Source organism: Phocoena phocoena, chromosome 1, assembly GCF_963924675.1.
Source record: "Phocoena phocoena chromosome 1, mPhoPho1.1, whole genome shotgun sequence".
In the NCBI taxonomy this organism is placed as follows: Eukaryota; Metazoa; Chordata; class Mammalia; order Artiodactyla; family Phocoenidae; genus Phocoena; species Phocoena phocoena.
In genome coordinates, this window is record NC_089219.1 from 131,712,786 (window position 1) to 131,729,864 (window position 17,079).

Consider the following 17,079-nt stretch of genomic DNA (forward strand, 5'->3'; position numbering starts at 1 on the left):
AGGAGGGCAGGAAAGAAGACACGTGCCTGTCACCGTCACAGAGTCTGACTCCAGGATTTGCCTTTGAATTGGTCTTTTAAGAAAACGTCTCACTTTTCCTCCTTGGTGGGAAAAGAGGGGTAGGTTAAGGATGACGGGGTAGGAGAGAGCATGGAGACAGAGGGTCAGGCCCGGGGGCAGCAGAAACCATGAGCTGCTGATTCCTGCTACATCCTGCTTCCTTCAAATGCTCTTAATATGTTGCAAAGCATTACTATGTCCCCCACCCCTTGTTTCATATTATAAAATACAAACAAATGACAGAAAAGGTCAGTTGGCTCGCAGCCGCCCACTGCTTAGAACTGCAAGGACCGCCGTTTCCTCCCCGCCATGAGACGGTGGCTGTAGGGGCGCATCTTCATTTCCACGAAGGGGATGGAGAACTCATGGCCTTTCCAATGGTACCAGTTGATCCCCTGGGAAGGAGAAAGAGAAGCATGTCCGATCACCCCTACCCCCTCAACGGAACTGCCAGCTTGAAAAGATAGAGGATGATGAGAGTGGAGAATCCAAGATGTGCATTTAGTCATTTTCCATTAACGTGAAGCTTGAGGCTGAGTTCCCAAAAAGGGCAAGAGAGCAGAGATTTTTTTCTAGCTTTTCTCTTTAGACATTGCCAGTGGCCTGGGTCTATAATGGGAATGTGTTGCAGGTCATTCCTTATTGCTGGCTTTCTGGTTTTGGTTTCAGGATTTGCACGCACCAGTAACTAGTACTGAATTTCAAATTCCCAACAGTATAGAAGCATTTCGAAGAGCATAACTGTGTTTGACTGCTCACTCCTGATGGGAGAGTCAGGTGGTTTTCACCTATCAGGTGACCATCCGTCTTGGTTTGCCCAGGACTAAGGGGTGCCCTGGCCGCTAGCCTTTCAGTGCTAAAATTGGAGAGGTCCCAGTTGGCCCAGTTGGTCACCCTGTCACCCAACCCAGCCTATGGACTTGTGGTCTCTGATGGGGAAAGACAGTCCCATTTACACTGCTATTTCTGATCTCTCCCTTCCTAGGACACTTCTTTGGATGAAGCTGAGCCTCTGAAGCTGTCCCCGAGCTTGATAAGCTTTTCATGGGATATGCTAGATGAGGAAATGAAATGGGACTTGACTGGTTGTCAAAGGCTTCTCTGGGTGAGTTCCAGCTCCTGAGTCCAGGTGCCTCCCTTTTCTTCCCCTGGCTTCGACTCTGTTCTGCTCTTATCCCAGTGTCTGCATTACTTTACTCTTTATGGGAGTCCTTTCTCAACACTCTGAGTGTATCTTTTTAAAAGGGAAATATAAGACCCACCTGTGTGCTTAGAACATAAAGCCAAGGGACGTGGGCTGCATGGCTCTGGGTCATTCATGCAGCGGCAGAACTTCACCCACCTGGCTGTGCCTGGACTCCCCGTATTTCCCGTTGAGGTTGGTCCGGTGGCAGTTCTTATACCACCAAGCCCCCTTGTATGACATGGCACAGTTGGTAACTGCAACATCATTGTCTCTGTCCTCTGTGGAGAAAGGGCGGCCCTGATGATAGCTGAGGGAGTCCCCTGGAAAAAAAGACACATTCATGAGGCCGTCCAACCTGTTGTTCTTTTGTCAGGATGTTCTGGACATTTGACCCATGCCCAACAAACCTGGCGTCCGCTTAAGAGACCTTCCACTCACCTCTTGGTTCCTATCTGGCTCCTCAGCCTGGCTGCACTGAGCTCTTACTCCACCTACCCCTTGGGTCCACTACTTCCGTGCTGCTCTCCCCAGCTCATTACAGTAAGTCCCCTACATATGAACCTTCAAGTTGCAAACTTTCAAAGATGCGAACCTGTGTTTGCACGTCCAGTCACGTAAGTTAGTTCACGTGTCTGGCGCACATTGTCACATGCGTGCATCCTCTCCAAGTAGTTGTGCTTTTGTGTACTTTGTACTGTATAGAGTACGGTAGAACAGTATCTTTATTTCTTGCCTGTTCCCTCGATGCCAGCCCCTGTATGCCAGCTGTTGTACTGTACTTTTCAAGGTACTGTCCTGTAAAGTTAAAAATGTTTATTTTTGTGTGTGTTTGCTTTTTATGTATTATTTGTGTGAAAAGTATTATAAACCTGTTATAGTACAGTACTATATAGCCGATTGTGTTAGTTGGGTACCTAGGCTAACTTTGTTGGACTTAATGAACAAATGGAAGTTACGAATGCGCTCTCGGAATGGAACTCGTTTGTCTGTAGGGGACTTACTGTGCCTCATTGCCCTGGCCTTCTGCTCAGAACTCTGTCCACTCAGCTCCACCTCACCATCCCCATCTGTTTCTTTCAGGCCAGCACTGGGACACAGACATTCACGGCTCCTTTTGTCTCAGAGGAGACAGTGATGAGCCATGGTAACCTGGGCCAGTCCGAGTCAGACACCGTACAGCCTGGCTTTCTCCGTGGCTCATCAGGCCCAGTCAGCTCACACCCAATATCCCCCTGTTCAGAACTTGGGGCCACATGTGAAAAGGGACATTAGCTAACTAGAGTTCCTGTCCATAGGAAACAGGATGATAAGAAAATCCTAACCATGTCAGAGGAGAAGTGGTTGGGGAAACCAGGGCTGTATCTTGGGGAAGAGCAGGCTTGAAGGGGGAGACAGTGTCCATTATCACTGACTCCAAATATTTGATGGACTATTGAGTAAACAAACAAACAATCCCCCCCCCAAAACAAAAACTCTGAGAAAGTATGAGGATCAGTAGGTAGAGACTGCAAGGTGGCATATTTGGGCTAAATATATGAGGAGAAATTAGCTAAATATTAGAGCTGTTTATAAGTAGTATATACTATTTGGAGATATGGAGAGATCTCTATTCTTAGAGGCTGGGTGTTCTTTTGTTGGGATGTTATGCAGGGGACTCATATGAATTGAGTATTTGAGGTGAGGTATCAAACCATAATTAATTTATACCTACTGGCCAAACTTTTGGCAGGATTTGTGGTTCGAAATGTTGTGAAGGGGCTCACACTACTGATTGAGTGTTGTCTTAGATGCTTCTGAGGTCACTTTAAGCCAGGATAGGTCATAGTTCTGATCCTGTGGCTTCCGAGTCCACACTCACAGTGGCCACTCAATGCCTCCAAGTGCTTCTGGCCACAACTTAACTCTTAGGAAGATGATCTTTGTTTTATGGGGAAGCCTGATTCCTTCAGGCCAGTTGGGTCCCTAAGTCCATATGTCATTATTTCTATCCCATCTTTTTCATTTCCCCCTCCAAGTCTCTAAAAAACCAGGCTTTGTGTCCACCCAGAGCTAATCCCACTACCTGCAACTCATTCTTTCCCATGTCTTCCAGGTCCTGGAGAAGGCAGAAAAGATTTCTTATTTTTTCCTTTCTTTATATATATATATATTAGGGTTTTCATCTCCTCTCACCCTAACTCATACTCATATCCTTTGTCTTAAAAAATCTTGAATTAATCCTACTCTCTAAAGACCCTTTCTTTACCATCAATTCCCTATGTTGTCTCTACCCACGTTCCTACCTTCTCATCTCCTGCTTGTCTCCCTGTAGTCTAGAAGCTGACCTCATTACTCCCTTGGAACAGTTCTCTCCCACTTCCACTCTGATGTTGCTTTCTGCTTTCTCAGATACGATCCTGATGTTGGTCTATGTCCCCTTCCCAAATCTGGCTCCCCCTCCCATTTCTGCTTCGTATATCCACCTCATATATTCAGTACATTATCTAAGTCTTGGTTTTTCTCTCTCAAACTGCTGTTCAGATTTGTACTTTTCTCTTAATTTCTAACATCAGTCAAGTCTCCTATGATCTCCTACCAGGATTAATGCAGCAGCTCCAGCTGGTCTCTGTTCTTCACTCAGATTTACTTTATCCTATTTATGGCTGTCACCTTGATCTTCCTAAAACCCCACATCCATTGTGTCACTCAGGACCCACCGTGGCTCCCCACTGCCCACCATGTTAAGACAGAACTCCTCTGCCCCCTCCGTTTTAAGGCTCTTCAGGGCTTGGCTCCACCCACTTTCTTTTTATTCTTTCTGAACTCACACCCTGTCCTAGACAGCCAGGCCCTTTGCACTTTCCCTCCCTCCATGGTAACTGCTCCTTTTGTGATTTTTCTCCTAGGATTTTCCTTCCCTGGAATGTTTCCTTTACCATCAGGATCCCAGTCAAACGCCACTGCCTTCATGAAGCCTTTTTCAACCACCCAGAACCCCCTTCTCTGAATGCCCGGTAAACTGGGAGTGAGTACCATTCATTTTGTGGTGAGTTGCTTCTTAATGGTCTGTTTTTGTAAATGGATGTTTAGTTCTTGCAGAGGTCATGTCTTATGCTTCTTTTGAGTCCTCACAATTCACACAATGAACTTTTAGGGGTTGCTCAACAACCTTTTATTGATAACTTGACTTGGAATTTTCAGTTCTAATCCAATTAGAGTCCTGGTTAGAGACTTGGATTTTTGTAGCCTTTGAGAACAATGGAGATGGGAGAAGGGGCTGAACTTGGAATTGGAGGCCATGGGGATGGATTGTTGCCAGAAGGGCCAGTAAAAATGAGCAACATATAAGATAAAGGCCAGGGAACTTGGGCAATAGTAAATGCCAGAGAGAGGATGGGCTTTTCCTCCCTGGAGACCTTCCAACCTGGAAAGAACAACCATTGTGTGAAGTTGCCCAGAGAAGGGGGCAGCCTACATAAGCCTAGTTTCTCATCTTTTGAAGAAGATGGACTGAATATATGACATAAGAGGTCAGACTGCAATTAATTTATGATGATTGGCCAAATTGTTGGTGGGACTTGCCTCTGAGACATGACAGTAGAACGCAGTCCAACAGTTATGACCTCCATGGGGCCCAGTAGAGAGATAGAGCTGCAACGGAGGCTGCAGCAGCTGTCTAACTCTTACCAAGTTAGACAGGTAAGAGCATAGGCCTGGAGCAGGTGAAGTGGGGGGAGGGAAGGAGGCCGTGTAAGGAAGTGGGAGGGCTTGCTTATTTTTCTGTGGGAGAAATAAGAACTGCTTTTCTGCAGGCACGATTCTAATCTTAGGGAGTGGTTGGTATCAGGTTATTTTTGCAATGATTTAGTCTGATATTTTGTTTAATACACTCCATTTCAATGGCTATTTTATGCCCAAAGTATGGTAAATTGGATCTTTTGTTGGGGCACTTCGGGCAGGTCTGATTGCCATTGGGAATGATCTCCCATATGACAAACAACAGGGGAAAGTGTGTCTTCTCTTTGGAGTAACAGTACCTGGCTGAGCAGAGAAATAACTGAGCAGATGCAGTCGTTGGAGAGGCAACACTTGGATGATCTTCTTAGTTCCAAGAGTTATAAAAATGTTGCTAAATTTATATCCTAGCATTTAGCCCTATAATTGGAGTTAATGAAAGGACCAATAACTCCATGTACCAAACAGGTTTTAGGAAATGTGCTATAAGAGAACCCTGGAAATAGATTGGCAAAGGCTAAGAAGCAGACTGGATACTATGTTCTGATAAAACTATTAATGCAACAGAGCTTATAGAGATGGTTTCGGTCTACTTAGTGGAAGTGCCATAAAAATCTGTACAGAAAACGTGACCATGTATGGGGTTCTCGTGGAGGAATGAAAAGGAATGTGGCCCATGGGGAACATTTAGGAGCTGTTGTGTGTTCCTTGATGGAGGTGTTATGGTGACTTCTGATGGAGGGGAGTAGAGCTCAGAATGGGGGGGATCTGTCTTATTTCTATTAGTTCAAAGATGGTTTTCCTAGATGTCATTACAGGGGAGATTTCTACCGGACAATAGATGATTATACTGTCACTGGATAAGAGCCTATGTTGATTAATCTAGACAAGAAAAATAATCCTTCACCCTCACGTTGTACTATTTTTTGTTAACTTTAAAAACACTTTCGCTCTATTTATCACATTTTTTTCCTGACTGCTCTGTGAACTAGGACAGGCATCATTATTAAGATTTTCCAGATGAGGAAGCTGAAGTCCTGAGAAATTGATTTCAGGTCACCTGAGTGGTGAGGGGCAGCGTGGACCAGAGGCAGTGCGCCAGCCCTCTGCCCTCCTCCTTGGCTAGCGGGGAATTCTGCAGCTCAGGCCTAGAACATGGGGCCCGGTCCTGCTGCACGCCCACTGCCCTTGGGGGGCTGCTCAGGGCCAAGGTACCTGCAGTGCCGTTGTAGCCTCCTATGCGGAGCTTGTACAGGCTTCTGCTGCCCTCGACAGAGAACTTGTCGTAGTAGGCGAAGGCGGCGTCCTGGCCGTCACGCATGTCTATGCGCAGCTCGTAGCGGCCCTGGGACGTGATCCCGTGTATGTTGTCCAGCCCTGTGGAGGAGAGCAGAGAACGCAGTCAGCCTGGCCTCAGTGGCTTTGGAAATGGGAAGCAAAATGTGACTGTGGCCTCAAAACAGGTGTTCTGGGAAAGAGGAGGGGTACTGGCATTGCTTTTGCCTTCAGTCCTTCCCACGTTGTTATCAAACAGATCCTACCAGACTGAATTTCCTCCTGCAAAAAGACCAGACCAGTCCTGCCGATGAGTTCCCACCGCAGGTCAGCTCAGGGGTCCTACCATCTAGTCATGACCCAGTACCGGACAAGCCCTGAGCCTCGGGATTCCAGGCCCTGTCCCCCGCCACCTCCCACTCCAAACCATGGTGTTAGTTGAAGATGGCAAGAGGCATCACATGGGTGTGAATTCTTTGGTGTGAGTGATAGGAAGCAAGAGGTAGAAACACTGATCAGAGTAATTCACAGTAGGCCCTCGGGGTCCAGGATATCCTACCATCTCCTAGTAGCCTGGGAGGGGGTTCCGTCCACCATTAATTACACTGCCCTTTGTTCTCTCAGCCTCTAGCCCTCCTGAGGCTCCCATAACTGGGTCAGAGAATATTGTCACCTGTCTCCTAACTCCAGTTCTTTTCTCTCTAATCTACTTGCTATATCTTGCACTGCTACGTCTTCACTCGTCTTTCTGGGCAGTTACCCTCCCTCACCCACTCTCTCCTTGGCCTCTAAGCTTCCCAGGCCTTGGTCTAATAGATTCTTGTAAGGTGCAGACCCCATGAGTCCAGAGTGAGGCAGAGCCCAGCTCTTCCTTGGTGATATTTTCTCATATGTATTTTCTTGTCTCTCTGCCCTGGATGGCTGTGCTCTGGGACTTTCTGATTCTGACTACCTGCCCATACTTTGAACCACTCCCCTTGCATTGCTGGTGATCTCTGAGTCCTCCTGATTCCTACCTGCTTACTGAACTGGGGTCCTCTTGCTTTACTGTGACATTTGATATCTATCAGAGTACACCATGACTTAGAATAAAAAATTTGCAGAGGTGGAAAGGAATCTAGAGATTACTTAGGCTAGTCTCTTTGTGTTGTGGAAAAGGAGGCTGAAGTCCAGAGAAGTGAAATGACTGGCTGAGGGTCACCTCGATCTCTCTGTTTCCCTATCCTGTTTGAGAGTTCAAGCTTTATGTTAGTTATATGTTGAAAGCTGTCTGCTATGTGTTGCGTGCCGGGTTGCTCTTACCCTAGGCTTGTGCTTGTGCGGATATGGTGGATCCTGGCGGTGCCCTGCCCGGATGCCCTTTATTTTTAAATTTTTTACTGTTTTTATTTTGAAGAAGGGAGATGTTACAGCATGTTTTCTAGTATAAGATGTATAGGGGAAAACTCAATGAAGAAGTAGAGAGAAGAGAGAATTGTCAGAGGGGGAAGAATGATCCTTCAAAGGCAAGTGGAAATAGGAGCCAGCACACATCTGGAGAGTTTGGTTAGATCACAGACAGTCCAGATGCCCTTTAATTGGACAGTGGACATAACCCCCAGCTGCCAACAACTCACAGCTGCCTCCTTCTTGGATCATTGCCCTTGACCGAACAGGAGTTGCTCTGCTCTGGAAGTTACCTGCTCCCTCCCCCATGCCTTGGGGCAGACCTCCATCAATACCTGATGAGGAGGTACCAAATCCCAGCCCCCTTGCCCCACTGGGGGCCAATCTGAGGAGCAGTTTATGCTCCAGAGCTTCCCTGAGGATCAGACTGAACCTAATCTCCCACCAAGATCACACTGTTGCATTTTTCCCCCCTGCTCTATGCTATTTCCCTCATTCCCCTTCTGAGAGCACCCCACTGATAAATCACTTGAACAAGAACCCCTGTCTCAGGCTTTGCTTCTAGGGAACTCAACTTACAACATAAACCATGGGTCAGAGTGTTACCCCTAACCTGAGTATTGTCACCGATCTACACATCACCAGGCCGGGCTTCTATTTAAGAGCCCTCCCCGGCTCCCTATTACCTATGGCATTGAGTCAAACCTTCTCTTCCCCACTTTAGGTACCACAACACGCCTCTGTTCAACGCACCTTACCTCATTTTCTTCTTTCCCTGAGCTGCATCTTTGCTCTGGTTGGATGGTTTTTCCATTGTCCCGTTTGCACATGTCAGAAGGATCCCTGCCTTCCCTCTTTTCTTGTGTGCTTCCCTCCTGCGTTCTTCTTACTCATCCCCCAATGCCTTCTCCAGGAAGCTGACTCTTCCTTCTCTGAGTACCTGCGGCCTTCTTGTCAGTAGCTCACGTACAGTGTTTCCCAATGTGGGAGGGCATCTCTGATGACGTGAGAAGTATTTGGGCAATAAGGACTAAATAACTTTGGACAGGTAGGGAGAAAGATATTTCCAAATTCTCTCTTTTTCTTAATAGATTAAGGGGAAACCTTAACCCTGATCCTAACGGTAACTCTCGTACTTTGTGGTTTCCACCCAACACTTTCTAATCTCCATTTTTAGTACCGCCAGCACAGCAACAACTGGCATTTAATAATATGTATACTGTTTTCTTTTCATTGCATTTATTTTTGAGACTCCCTTTTATTTATGGCACATGGTGACTAGCTTTCCATTTTTGGCACTGCTGTAAAGTTTCTTTCACAAAACAGTAGATTCCTTTAAAAAAACAAGCGAGATGTAGAAAATTCAAGTGCGCGATAGTTCAGATATTTTCCAGATATGGTAAAAAACTGTGAACGGGGTGTACTGTAGCTGAGGTTTGGGAAACATGAGCACTGTCTGCTATGGGCGCATTGATTCCTGTGCTTTATACTTATCTCCCAAGCTGTTTGTAAACTCTTAGAAGGTAAGGATATTTTCCTATTTACTTGACTTCTCTTTCAATGTTTTAATGTGATTTTTACCTTATATTTTTTATTATATTCAACAGCAAATACAGATCTGGGCATCTAATAGGCACTCAATAAATTCTTATTAATTGATTGATTGATTGATTGATTGTTATCTACACTTTAGGTACCTACTATCCCCGGCCACTGTGATAGGTAATGAGGTTAAAAATGAATATGGTTTGGTCCCAGCCCTGAAAGAAGTTTACGTAGTATAGTCAAGAGAGACAGAAAGGAAAATGGACACTGATTTGGACCACAGAAGAGAAAGTAGCTAATTCTCCCACAGGCAAAGGGTGAGAAAAATGGGTAGGATAGGTCCTATGGAGGAAGAAGAGGTTAGCTGGGCCTTTGAATACGCACAGAGCACAGCAAGGTGTACGGGGGACGAGGAGAGTTGGATGGCAGAGCGTTCCTTGCAGAGGAAACATTAGTGATTGTAAGGGTTTGGAGTTTGGGGTGGGGAGGGATAAATTGGGAATTTGGGATTAACAGATACACACTACTATATATAAATAGATGAACAACAGGACTTACTTATAGCACAGGGAACTATATTTAATATCTTGTAATAACCTATAATGGAAAAGAATCTTAAAAAGTGTGTGTATGTGTGTGTGTGTGTATATATATATATATATATATATATATATATATATATAAAACACTGAGTCACTTTGCTCTACACCTGAAACATTGTAAATCAACTATACTTCCATAAAAAAAAGTGCTTGGGGTCTGGTGTCGGTTGCGGGGTGCAGGGAAGAGCAGCAGTGCTCTTGGAGGTGGGACGCAGGCCCAAGACGAGGGCCTTGTACCACAGCCAAGGTGTTTAGTCTTCATGTGCTGGTGATGGGGAGTGGTTTAAAAGCTCCACAAATGGGGTTATAGCCGTTGCTCAGATTTGGGTATGAGGGAGATGATTCTCCTGGCCATGTGGACAATGGGTGGTCCAGGAGGCAGGAAGGCCAGTGAGGGGTTGTTATATGAGCGTCCAGGAGAAAGATGTTGAGGCTAAGCGGGATAGTGACAGGGGAGAGAGAGAGGAGACCACGAATACAGAATACAGATATCCACCTTTCCCCTGCCTTCCTTTATAATCACTGTGAAAATCCAACCAAGAGGGAGATGCAGGGAAAAATTAATTTACTGCTTTCTAGGATTGGCTTCACTGCCATCTGCCTGGGTCAGGTGTGTGTTTACCTTCTCACACTAGTTCAGTTCTCAAGCTACACCTCCTGCTTGTGTCAGACCTCTAGGAAATTGCCGGTCACCTCTAATGTCATTTTCGTTTTTTCCCTTCCCGTCCCAAGTCAGTAATAACATTCTTCCAAGGAACTAGAGCCGAGTGACTGTCTCATTTCTGTTCCGACCTGCGGGCTGGCTGGCTGGTGTCTGGCTTCTGAGAGATGACCAACCATCCTGTTGCTCCCTCTGCCCCCTCCCCTCACCAGGCAGCTCTCTCCCTTTGTAAAAGTTGCCTCATGTCAAGACCCATCAGTAAGAGACTATTAATGAGGATGGGAAGAGACAGAGCAAAGAGGAAAGCACCACAACTAGATAGAAACAGATCAATAGTGGAGCCTAACAGAGCAAGAGGTACTGAAAGCAATTCACGAGCTGTCAGCTTCTCAACGGACACAGGGTTTCTGATAATCCCAGATGGACACAGAGAGGAGAAAGATGGACAGAGAACTGGAGCTGCATTCCAAGGGAAACAAAAAGGAGGCGTTACCCAGCCAAAACTCATCCTCCAGGTTCCCGAAGCCAACGCGGTACTCAGCCCATTTCCGGAAAAAATCAGTTTGGCCATTCTGCCGCCTCTGGAATACCTGTGAAGAGAAAGAGGGGAAATGAAGAAAATGCTAAGGAAAATAAACTCTAACGAGTAAAACTGCCATAACTGGGTTTTATATCTGCAGTGACAAAGATTCTCAGATTAAGCACCACTGCAGTACGGAGCTCGGTATTTGCACAGCAGTCGTAGGAGATGCTCAGAGCCCTTCTCTGAAGCGCAGGGGTGCTTGATGAATAGGCCAGGGTGTAATGTTGACACTCATTTGCACCCCTGCAACGTAGAAAGGATATGAAGCCCCCAACTAGTCAAGGGAAATAGGCTTGACTCTCAAATTAATCTTTTTGCACCACAGAATGCAGTAGAAAGCATTTCTCACCAGAAGAATGGGACCAACTTCAGATCAGCTAGGAGCTGTCATCATCCTATTTCAGGCAAAGCAATTGCATATCATTCACCTCCCGAGCTGTTTAAGTGCTAATTTCATTTACCCTCCAATACATCAGCCTCGACTTCAATTTCCAATTAGGCTTTAAGAAGAAGGCACAAATATGTCAGAAACATAAAAGAAAATGCTTCCCGAGAGTGGCTGTTACGAGCACAGCCACCATTTAACTCCATTCAACAACTATCCATTTTGCACTGTGAAAAATCCAGCGCTGTGTGTTGGTGCTGGAGGAGGGATCCGCAGGAGGAGGGTGGGTGGAGGGGCTGGGTTTCCATCTGCCCTGACTGAGCTAATGCTGCTCCGCTTTCAGGCGGGGCTGCCGGAACTCGCCCATCTGTGTAGTGGCCTGTACTGATGTGTGAGGCCATTCGCCAGGCTGCCCTTCCTCTTCTTTCTGTACTGCCCTATCACACATGGGAGGAGGGTGGTGACAGGAAATGGTGTCTCTCTTTTCCCCACCACTTCTCCTCCCTGAAGGCTAGGACAGCTCTGGGGAAGAACCAGAGAGGCCAGGGAAGGATGGGGATGGGGGTGGCCTTGGTAACTAGAGGGGGCTATCCGGGTTCTTCCCCTCATCTGCTCCGCCATATGTAATTCTCCAATAGAAAGATCCTAATCATCTCCCCATAGAGACTCACCTCCTCCTGCAGGGGACTCATCTCCTCTCTTTCTTTATTATTTCCGCAGTCTCCATCAGGCAAGACCCCTGGGCCTCTCTGAGCCACTACTCCCTTTCCCTCATGCATGAGCTATGCCCACAGAAGGAGCAGTTTTCCTGGGGCTCCCTCACTGGGCTGGGCCACTGCAGCCTCAATATTCTTATTCCTTCCTCTGCCTCACCAAACCTATGGGCTGCTGAGCAAGGCCCTGAGGACAATGCAGAGCCCCAGGTTGGGCATGAGGGGAGTGGGTGAAAGGATGGCCAGAGGATGGTGAAGTGTAGATGGATGGGTGCTGAGCCAGGTGGACTGAAGCATCGACGATGCTGGTGGGCAGGGAGAACAGCCGCAGGTACTCACAATCCAGCCACCCCCGTCGGTCGTCATATCACAGTACACCTGTAACTTCCGGCTTAGCTCTCCGTTGAGGAAGATGGTGTAAACCCCGCTCAGAGTGTCTCCGTTCATCAAATGCTGGGCACAGTCTTGAGGATGAGGGAAGACCCGGCCCCCTGCACAAGAAAAGAGGCAATTTCCAGAAAGGGTCCTTCCTCCCACTATGCATAAGAGCCCCTTGGATCAGAGAACAGTTTAGAAGGTCTCACGGTACTTCATCAAGAACTGTAAGAAATCCTCACTGAATCTGTGTATGAATCCTGCATCATCTTGCATTCCCTCTTTTCAACTGATGTTGGGTTTATCAGGCAGTATACAGTTCTACAGGATCTGAGGACCAAAGAGCTGTGTTCACTGTGTGGCTCCCCCATTCACCTACTTGTTTAGCTTAGGCAAATAGCCTGACTTCCTGGCATCATCTTTTTATCAGAAAGATGGGGATAATAAAAATATTCCTCCACCAAGGGTGAAGGTATGTTAGTAATTGGTTACTTAGGCGATGATTACAGAAGCATGGAGCACATTAAAACACCGCAGAGTCCACCTTTCAAAAGAACAAGGGGGATTAAGCACAGCTGTCTGCCGGAGTGCCCAAACAAGCTTAGTTTAGCGTTATCAAGAAGATGGATATCTATTCCTCCTGCAAAATAATCTCCTGATTGCACTAAACAATCAAATGGCCATGGTTTACAGTTCAGTTTAAGTTTAAGGAGAGGGCAGAGGAAATAAATTGCTGCTCATCTTTCAGAGAGAACAGCCCTATTTGTAGAACAATATCTAATTAGCTGAAAGAAAGGCTTAAATCATGTGTCTTGAAGAGTTTAGCTTCAGGGCAGATTTTAATGCTTAAGAGGCAAGCCAGAAAGCAGAGGTCCCATGGGAGGAGCTCTGCTGGACTGCAGGAGCTGATGGAGCAAGTAAGGCAGAGCTTGGCACGGGAGGAAAAGTGGTTTGGGTGCTCTGTAAATATATGATCTCTGGGTCAATGGAAAGCGTGGTGCAGTTGATGTGGTTCTGCATCCTTGAAGAGCTAGGAAGAGAGGTGGGGTAGGGACTTCACGGGACCTACAGTGCCCCCTAGTGGCAGAGCTCGTGCACTGCAGGTGTGACAGAGCTGGGGGCGGGGGGCCCTTGGAGAGTCAGCCGGTGGGCCAGAGCAAGTGGCAGCATAATGTCACACAAGGGAGGTAGCATAGCAACCTCACTGAAGCATCCTGTGTTAGGGGGAGGTTGTAGGGGTTCGGTAGACTTTATGCAAGGCCCCTCTTGGAGATGTGTTAACTCCTCTTGCACAAGGACGGTCCAGCTTGCTTGCACACCATGGTCAAGGGTCGCTCGCATTTCAGGTAGTTTAGAACAAGGCACCGCCTGCTTCAGGCATACACCAGGGAATAACAATATATTCCTATAGAACTAGTATTTTACCAAGTGTGCTTTTATTTCCATTTAATTCTTGCAAGAAACATGAGAGGAAGGCAGATTGTTATAGATTGAAGTCTTATTTTACAGGGAAGGAAGCTGTACTCAGAAAGATCGCATGACTTCCTCTGTTCACTTGAACTCAAGTTTTCAGACCCTGAGTCAAGTGCTTCTTGAACTTTACTAAAACAGGGGATATAACTTATGATTCAGTTTACTGGATCTATATTTGTCCAGATGGCAAATGATTAACTAAAATCTATATTTATCTTATAAGCATATAAAGCCCCAGAGGTTAAAGTTACCTCAAAAAGTTCTATGTTCACATTAAATATATTAACCCTCTCAAAACCTATTTCCTTAATAGCTGCAGAAAAGCTCTCCAGCCTGTCCTAGATCTCGGTAGAGTTCCTGATCCCACCTGTTCCTAGAGGGTCCAATTACGTTTCAGGGGTAGGTGTGGGTGAGTGCTTTCTCTCTCCCTGTTGCTTTGGGAGCACAGTGATTATTTCCTGGCTTCCAGGCCATTCTCTAGCGGATCTTTGGAGCAACCATCCTGTCTGTCTTCCTTTCTCCCCTCTTTTCTCACTGCCTGAGTTTCTCATTTTAGATCAATACAAAACATGCTTGGTCTTCAGCTCTCTCCTACCTTATGCGCTAATAGCCCTTTCTCCTGAATCAACTCAGTGCCGTAAAGGGGCCAGAACCCCAAATTTCTTCCCAATATCCAACATGTCCCCCACAGAACATCTTCTCCCAAACCTCAAAACGACAACCTCATCCAAATACACATACAAAACCAAATGAAACTTTAGAACAGACAAATAAATAATCTTATACAGGCTTCTTCACATTGATAAGATCAATTATTTAATTTTTCTATTACAGATACTTTCTAAAGGCTCAAACGTATTAGTTGCTTTAAAGGTAGAACTACCAAAAACAAATATAGGAAAATGAGATGGTTTGCTCTGGAGGAGAGAAGTTTTTAAATATCTGAAGGGTGGTCATATGCCATGTGTAAAATAGGTAGCCAGTGGGAACCTGCTGTATAGCGCAGGGAGCTCAGCTCTGTGCTCCGTGGTGACCGAGATGGGTGGGATGGGGGAGGGTGGGAGGTCCAAGAGGGAGGGGATATATGTACACACATAGCTGATTCACTTCACTGTACAGCAGAAACTAACAACATTGTAAAGCAACTGTACCTCAATAAAAAAAAAATTTTTTTAAAAGGGATCCATTTTTATAAAGTCAGAAAACGGGAATAAAATCAACTTAAGAAAAAAGTGTGACCTAAGGAGTGTCAAAAGTTCTGATGGGGGCTTCCCTGGTGGCGCAGTGGTTGAGAGTCCGCCTGCCGATGCAGGGGACACGGGTTCATACCCCGGTCCGGGAAGATCCCACATGCCACGGAGCGGCTGGGCCCATGAGCCATGGCCACTGAGCCTGCGCGTCCGGAGCCTGTGCTCCGCAACGGGGAAGGCCACAACAGTGAGAGGCCCGCGTACCGCAAAAAAAAAAAAAAAAAAGTTCTGATGGGATGAAGGTCTCAGAGTGCACCTTGGGAGAGAAGGGGTCGTGTTTTCTTCCTTCTGAGCCTTCACGTTGGACTGGTCGGTGGAGACACTCACCAGACGTGTGTGGGACTGATGCATAGTTGCTGGGTGTGCTTGCCTTACCTTTGACAAATGGCAAGGCCACCTGGTGGTTTAGAGATTCCACTTATCATAATTTAGTCTGTGGCATTAATGGAAAGATGATCAAAAGCATTTTTCTCATGCAGAATATCCGCAGCGGCAATATTCACATCTTGGGAACTTGGAGGTGACATTTATCGTGAAACCACTCTTCTCCACCCGCCTCCGACCCTTAACACTGTAAAAGTTTTACCTCATACCACCAATCCATGATCATTATTCCTTTTCATCTGATGAGAGGAAGTAGGCTCACTAACTGTTCCCAAGCCAGGGACTATTAAAATTCAGGTTCCTGGGTTCTGCAGCAGATCTGCTGAATCAGAATGCTGGGGGGTAAGTGTCAGGAATCAGTGTTTCACCAGAGCTCTTCGGATGAGCCTGAAGACCAGCTGGACTTGAACTCCACTCTTTCTCCAGTATTTTTCCCTCTCCTCAGAGAGTGCGGAGGTGGAGCTGGTTACCTAGACTGTGCCCCAAGGGGTGTGATGGTCTGTTTTCCCTGCTGAGATCCATATGGCAGGGTAGATAAATAGACCGAGTGTCTGTCTGTCTGTCTCTCCCCCTCCTTCCGCTCTTTCCTTATTTTCTTTCCCTTTCTCCTTTTCCTTCTCTCTCCCTTTCCTTCCCTCTCTCTTTCTCAGTAAGCATGTCTTGAGTGGGCTGGTCCCAAGATGTAAATTGAGTGAGAGGGGATACGAGACTCTATCGTTGAGTTCAAGCCTTGTGTTCCAGTTTTTAGCATTAGGTTCTCCTCTGGGGTTATTGGACTCAGACTTAGCTAATAATAAAGAATACACTGATTCCCAGTCTGCTTTATTCATTGCGTGTATACTGTGACTTCATACATTTTTAAGAGATAGGGCAGTTTTCAGGCATCCCTAGCTCTCTGGATGTTATCCCATCTAATATCATCAAAAACTCACCTTTAATCCTAACATAGATCATCCCAGTAATTTTTCCCAAGGCAGAAATTTTAGGATGAAGAGAAAAACTGGAAGGCTTTTCTTCCCTTCTCCTTTGATACAATTACTACGGTCTGGCCTGACAAAGAGGCTTCTTTTCCCCCGCCCCCCTGCTTTTTTTGTTTGTTTGTTTGTTTTTAATGCAGGCTGTGATGATTACCAAGTTAACAGGAAAGCAATGCCAAGTGATCGGTACACTGAAATGTCTCATGGTTAAGCATCTCTAGATATAATTGGGAGCTCAACAGGGCCGGGACACTCACTGGAAGAATTGCTCAGAAATTGGTTTGGGTTGGGCATCTGGAGGCTGAATGCTGAGTAGAGGGAAGTGAGCTATACGACACACAGTGCAAATGGAGAGCCCCCAGCCAGCTGGGAGTGAAGGGAGAGACTCTTTCTGTCCCTTACTTGCTTTGTGTTCTTGAATGTGGTCTTTAAAGAGTTAATGGCTTTAGAAAGTGTCTGCCCACTGCCCACTCTTAATGGCCTTAGCATCAGGACCGAAACCATGATATC

The 17,079-nt window shown here is 46.3% G+C and overlaps 1 protein-coding gene across 1 annotated transcript in view; it reads right to left on the reverse strand.

Moving 5' to 3' along the window:
- Nucleotides 1-335: 335 nt before the first annotated feature.
- The window catches only part of TNR (tenascin R), an 83,213-nt gene continuing 66,469 nt past the window's right edge, over nt 336-17,079 (reverse strand). The window contains exons 17-21 of the mRNA XM_065874042.1: nt 12,450-12,601; nt 10,923-11,019; nt 6,176-6,337; nt 1,403-1,566; nt 336-455 (exon numbers count right to left, since the gene is read on the reverse strand). Of these exons, the coding sequence (XP_065730114.1) occupies nt 336-455; nt 1,403-1,566; nt 6,176-6,337; nt 10,923-11,019; nt 12,450-12,601 (695 nt within the window). The remainder of the gene's footprint in view (nt 456-1,402; nt 1,567-6,175; nt 6,338-10,922; nt 11,020-12,449; nt 12,602-17,079) is intronic.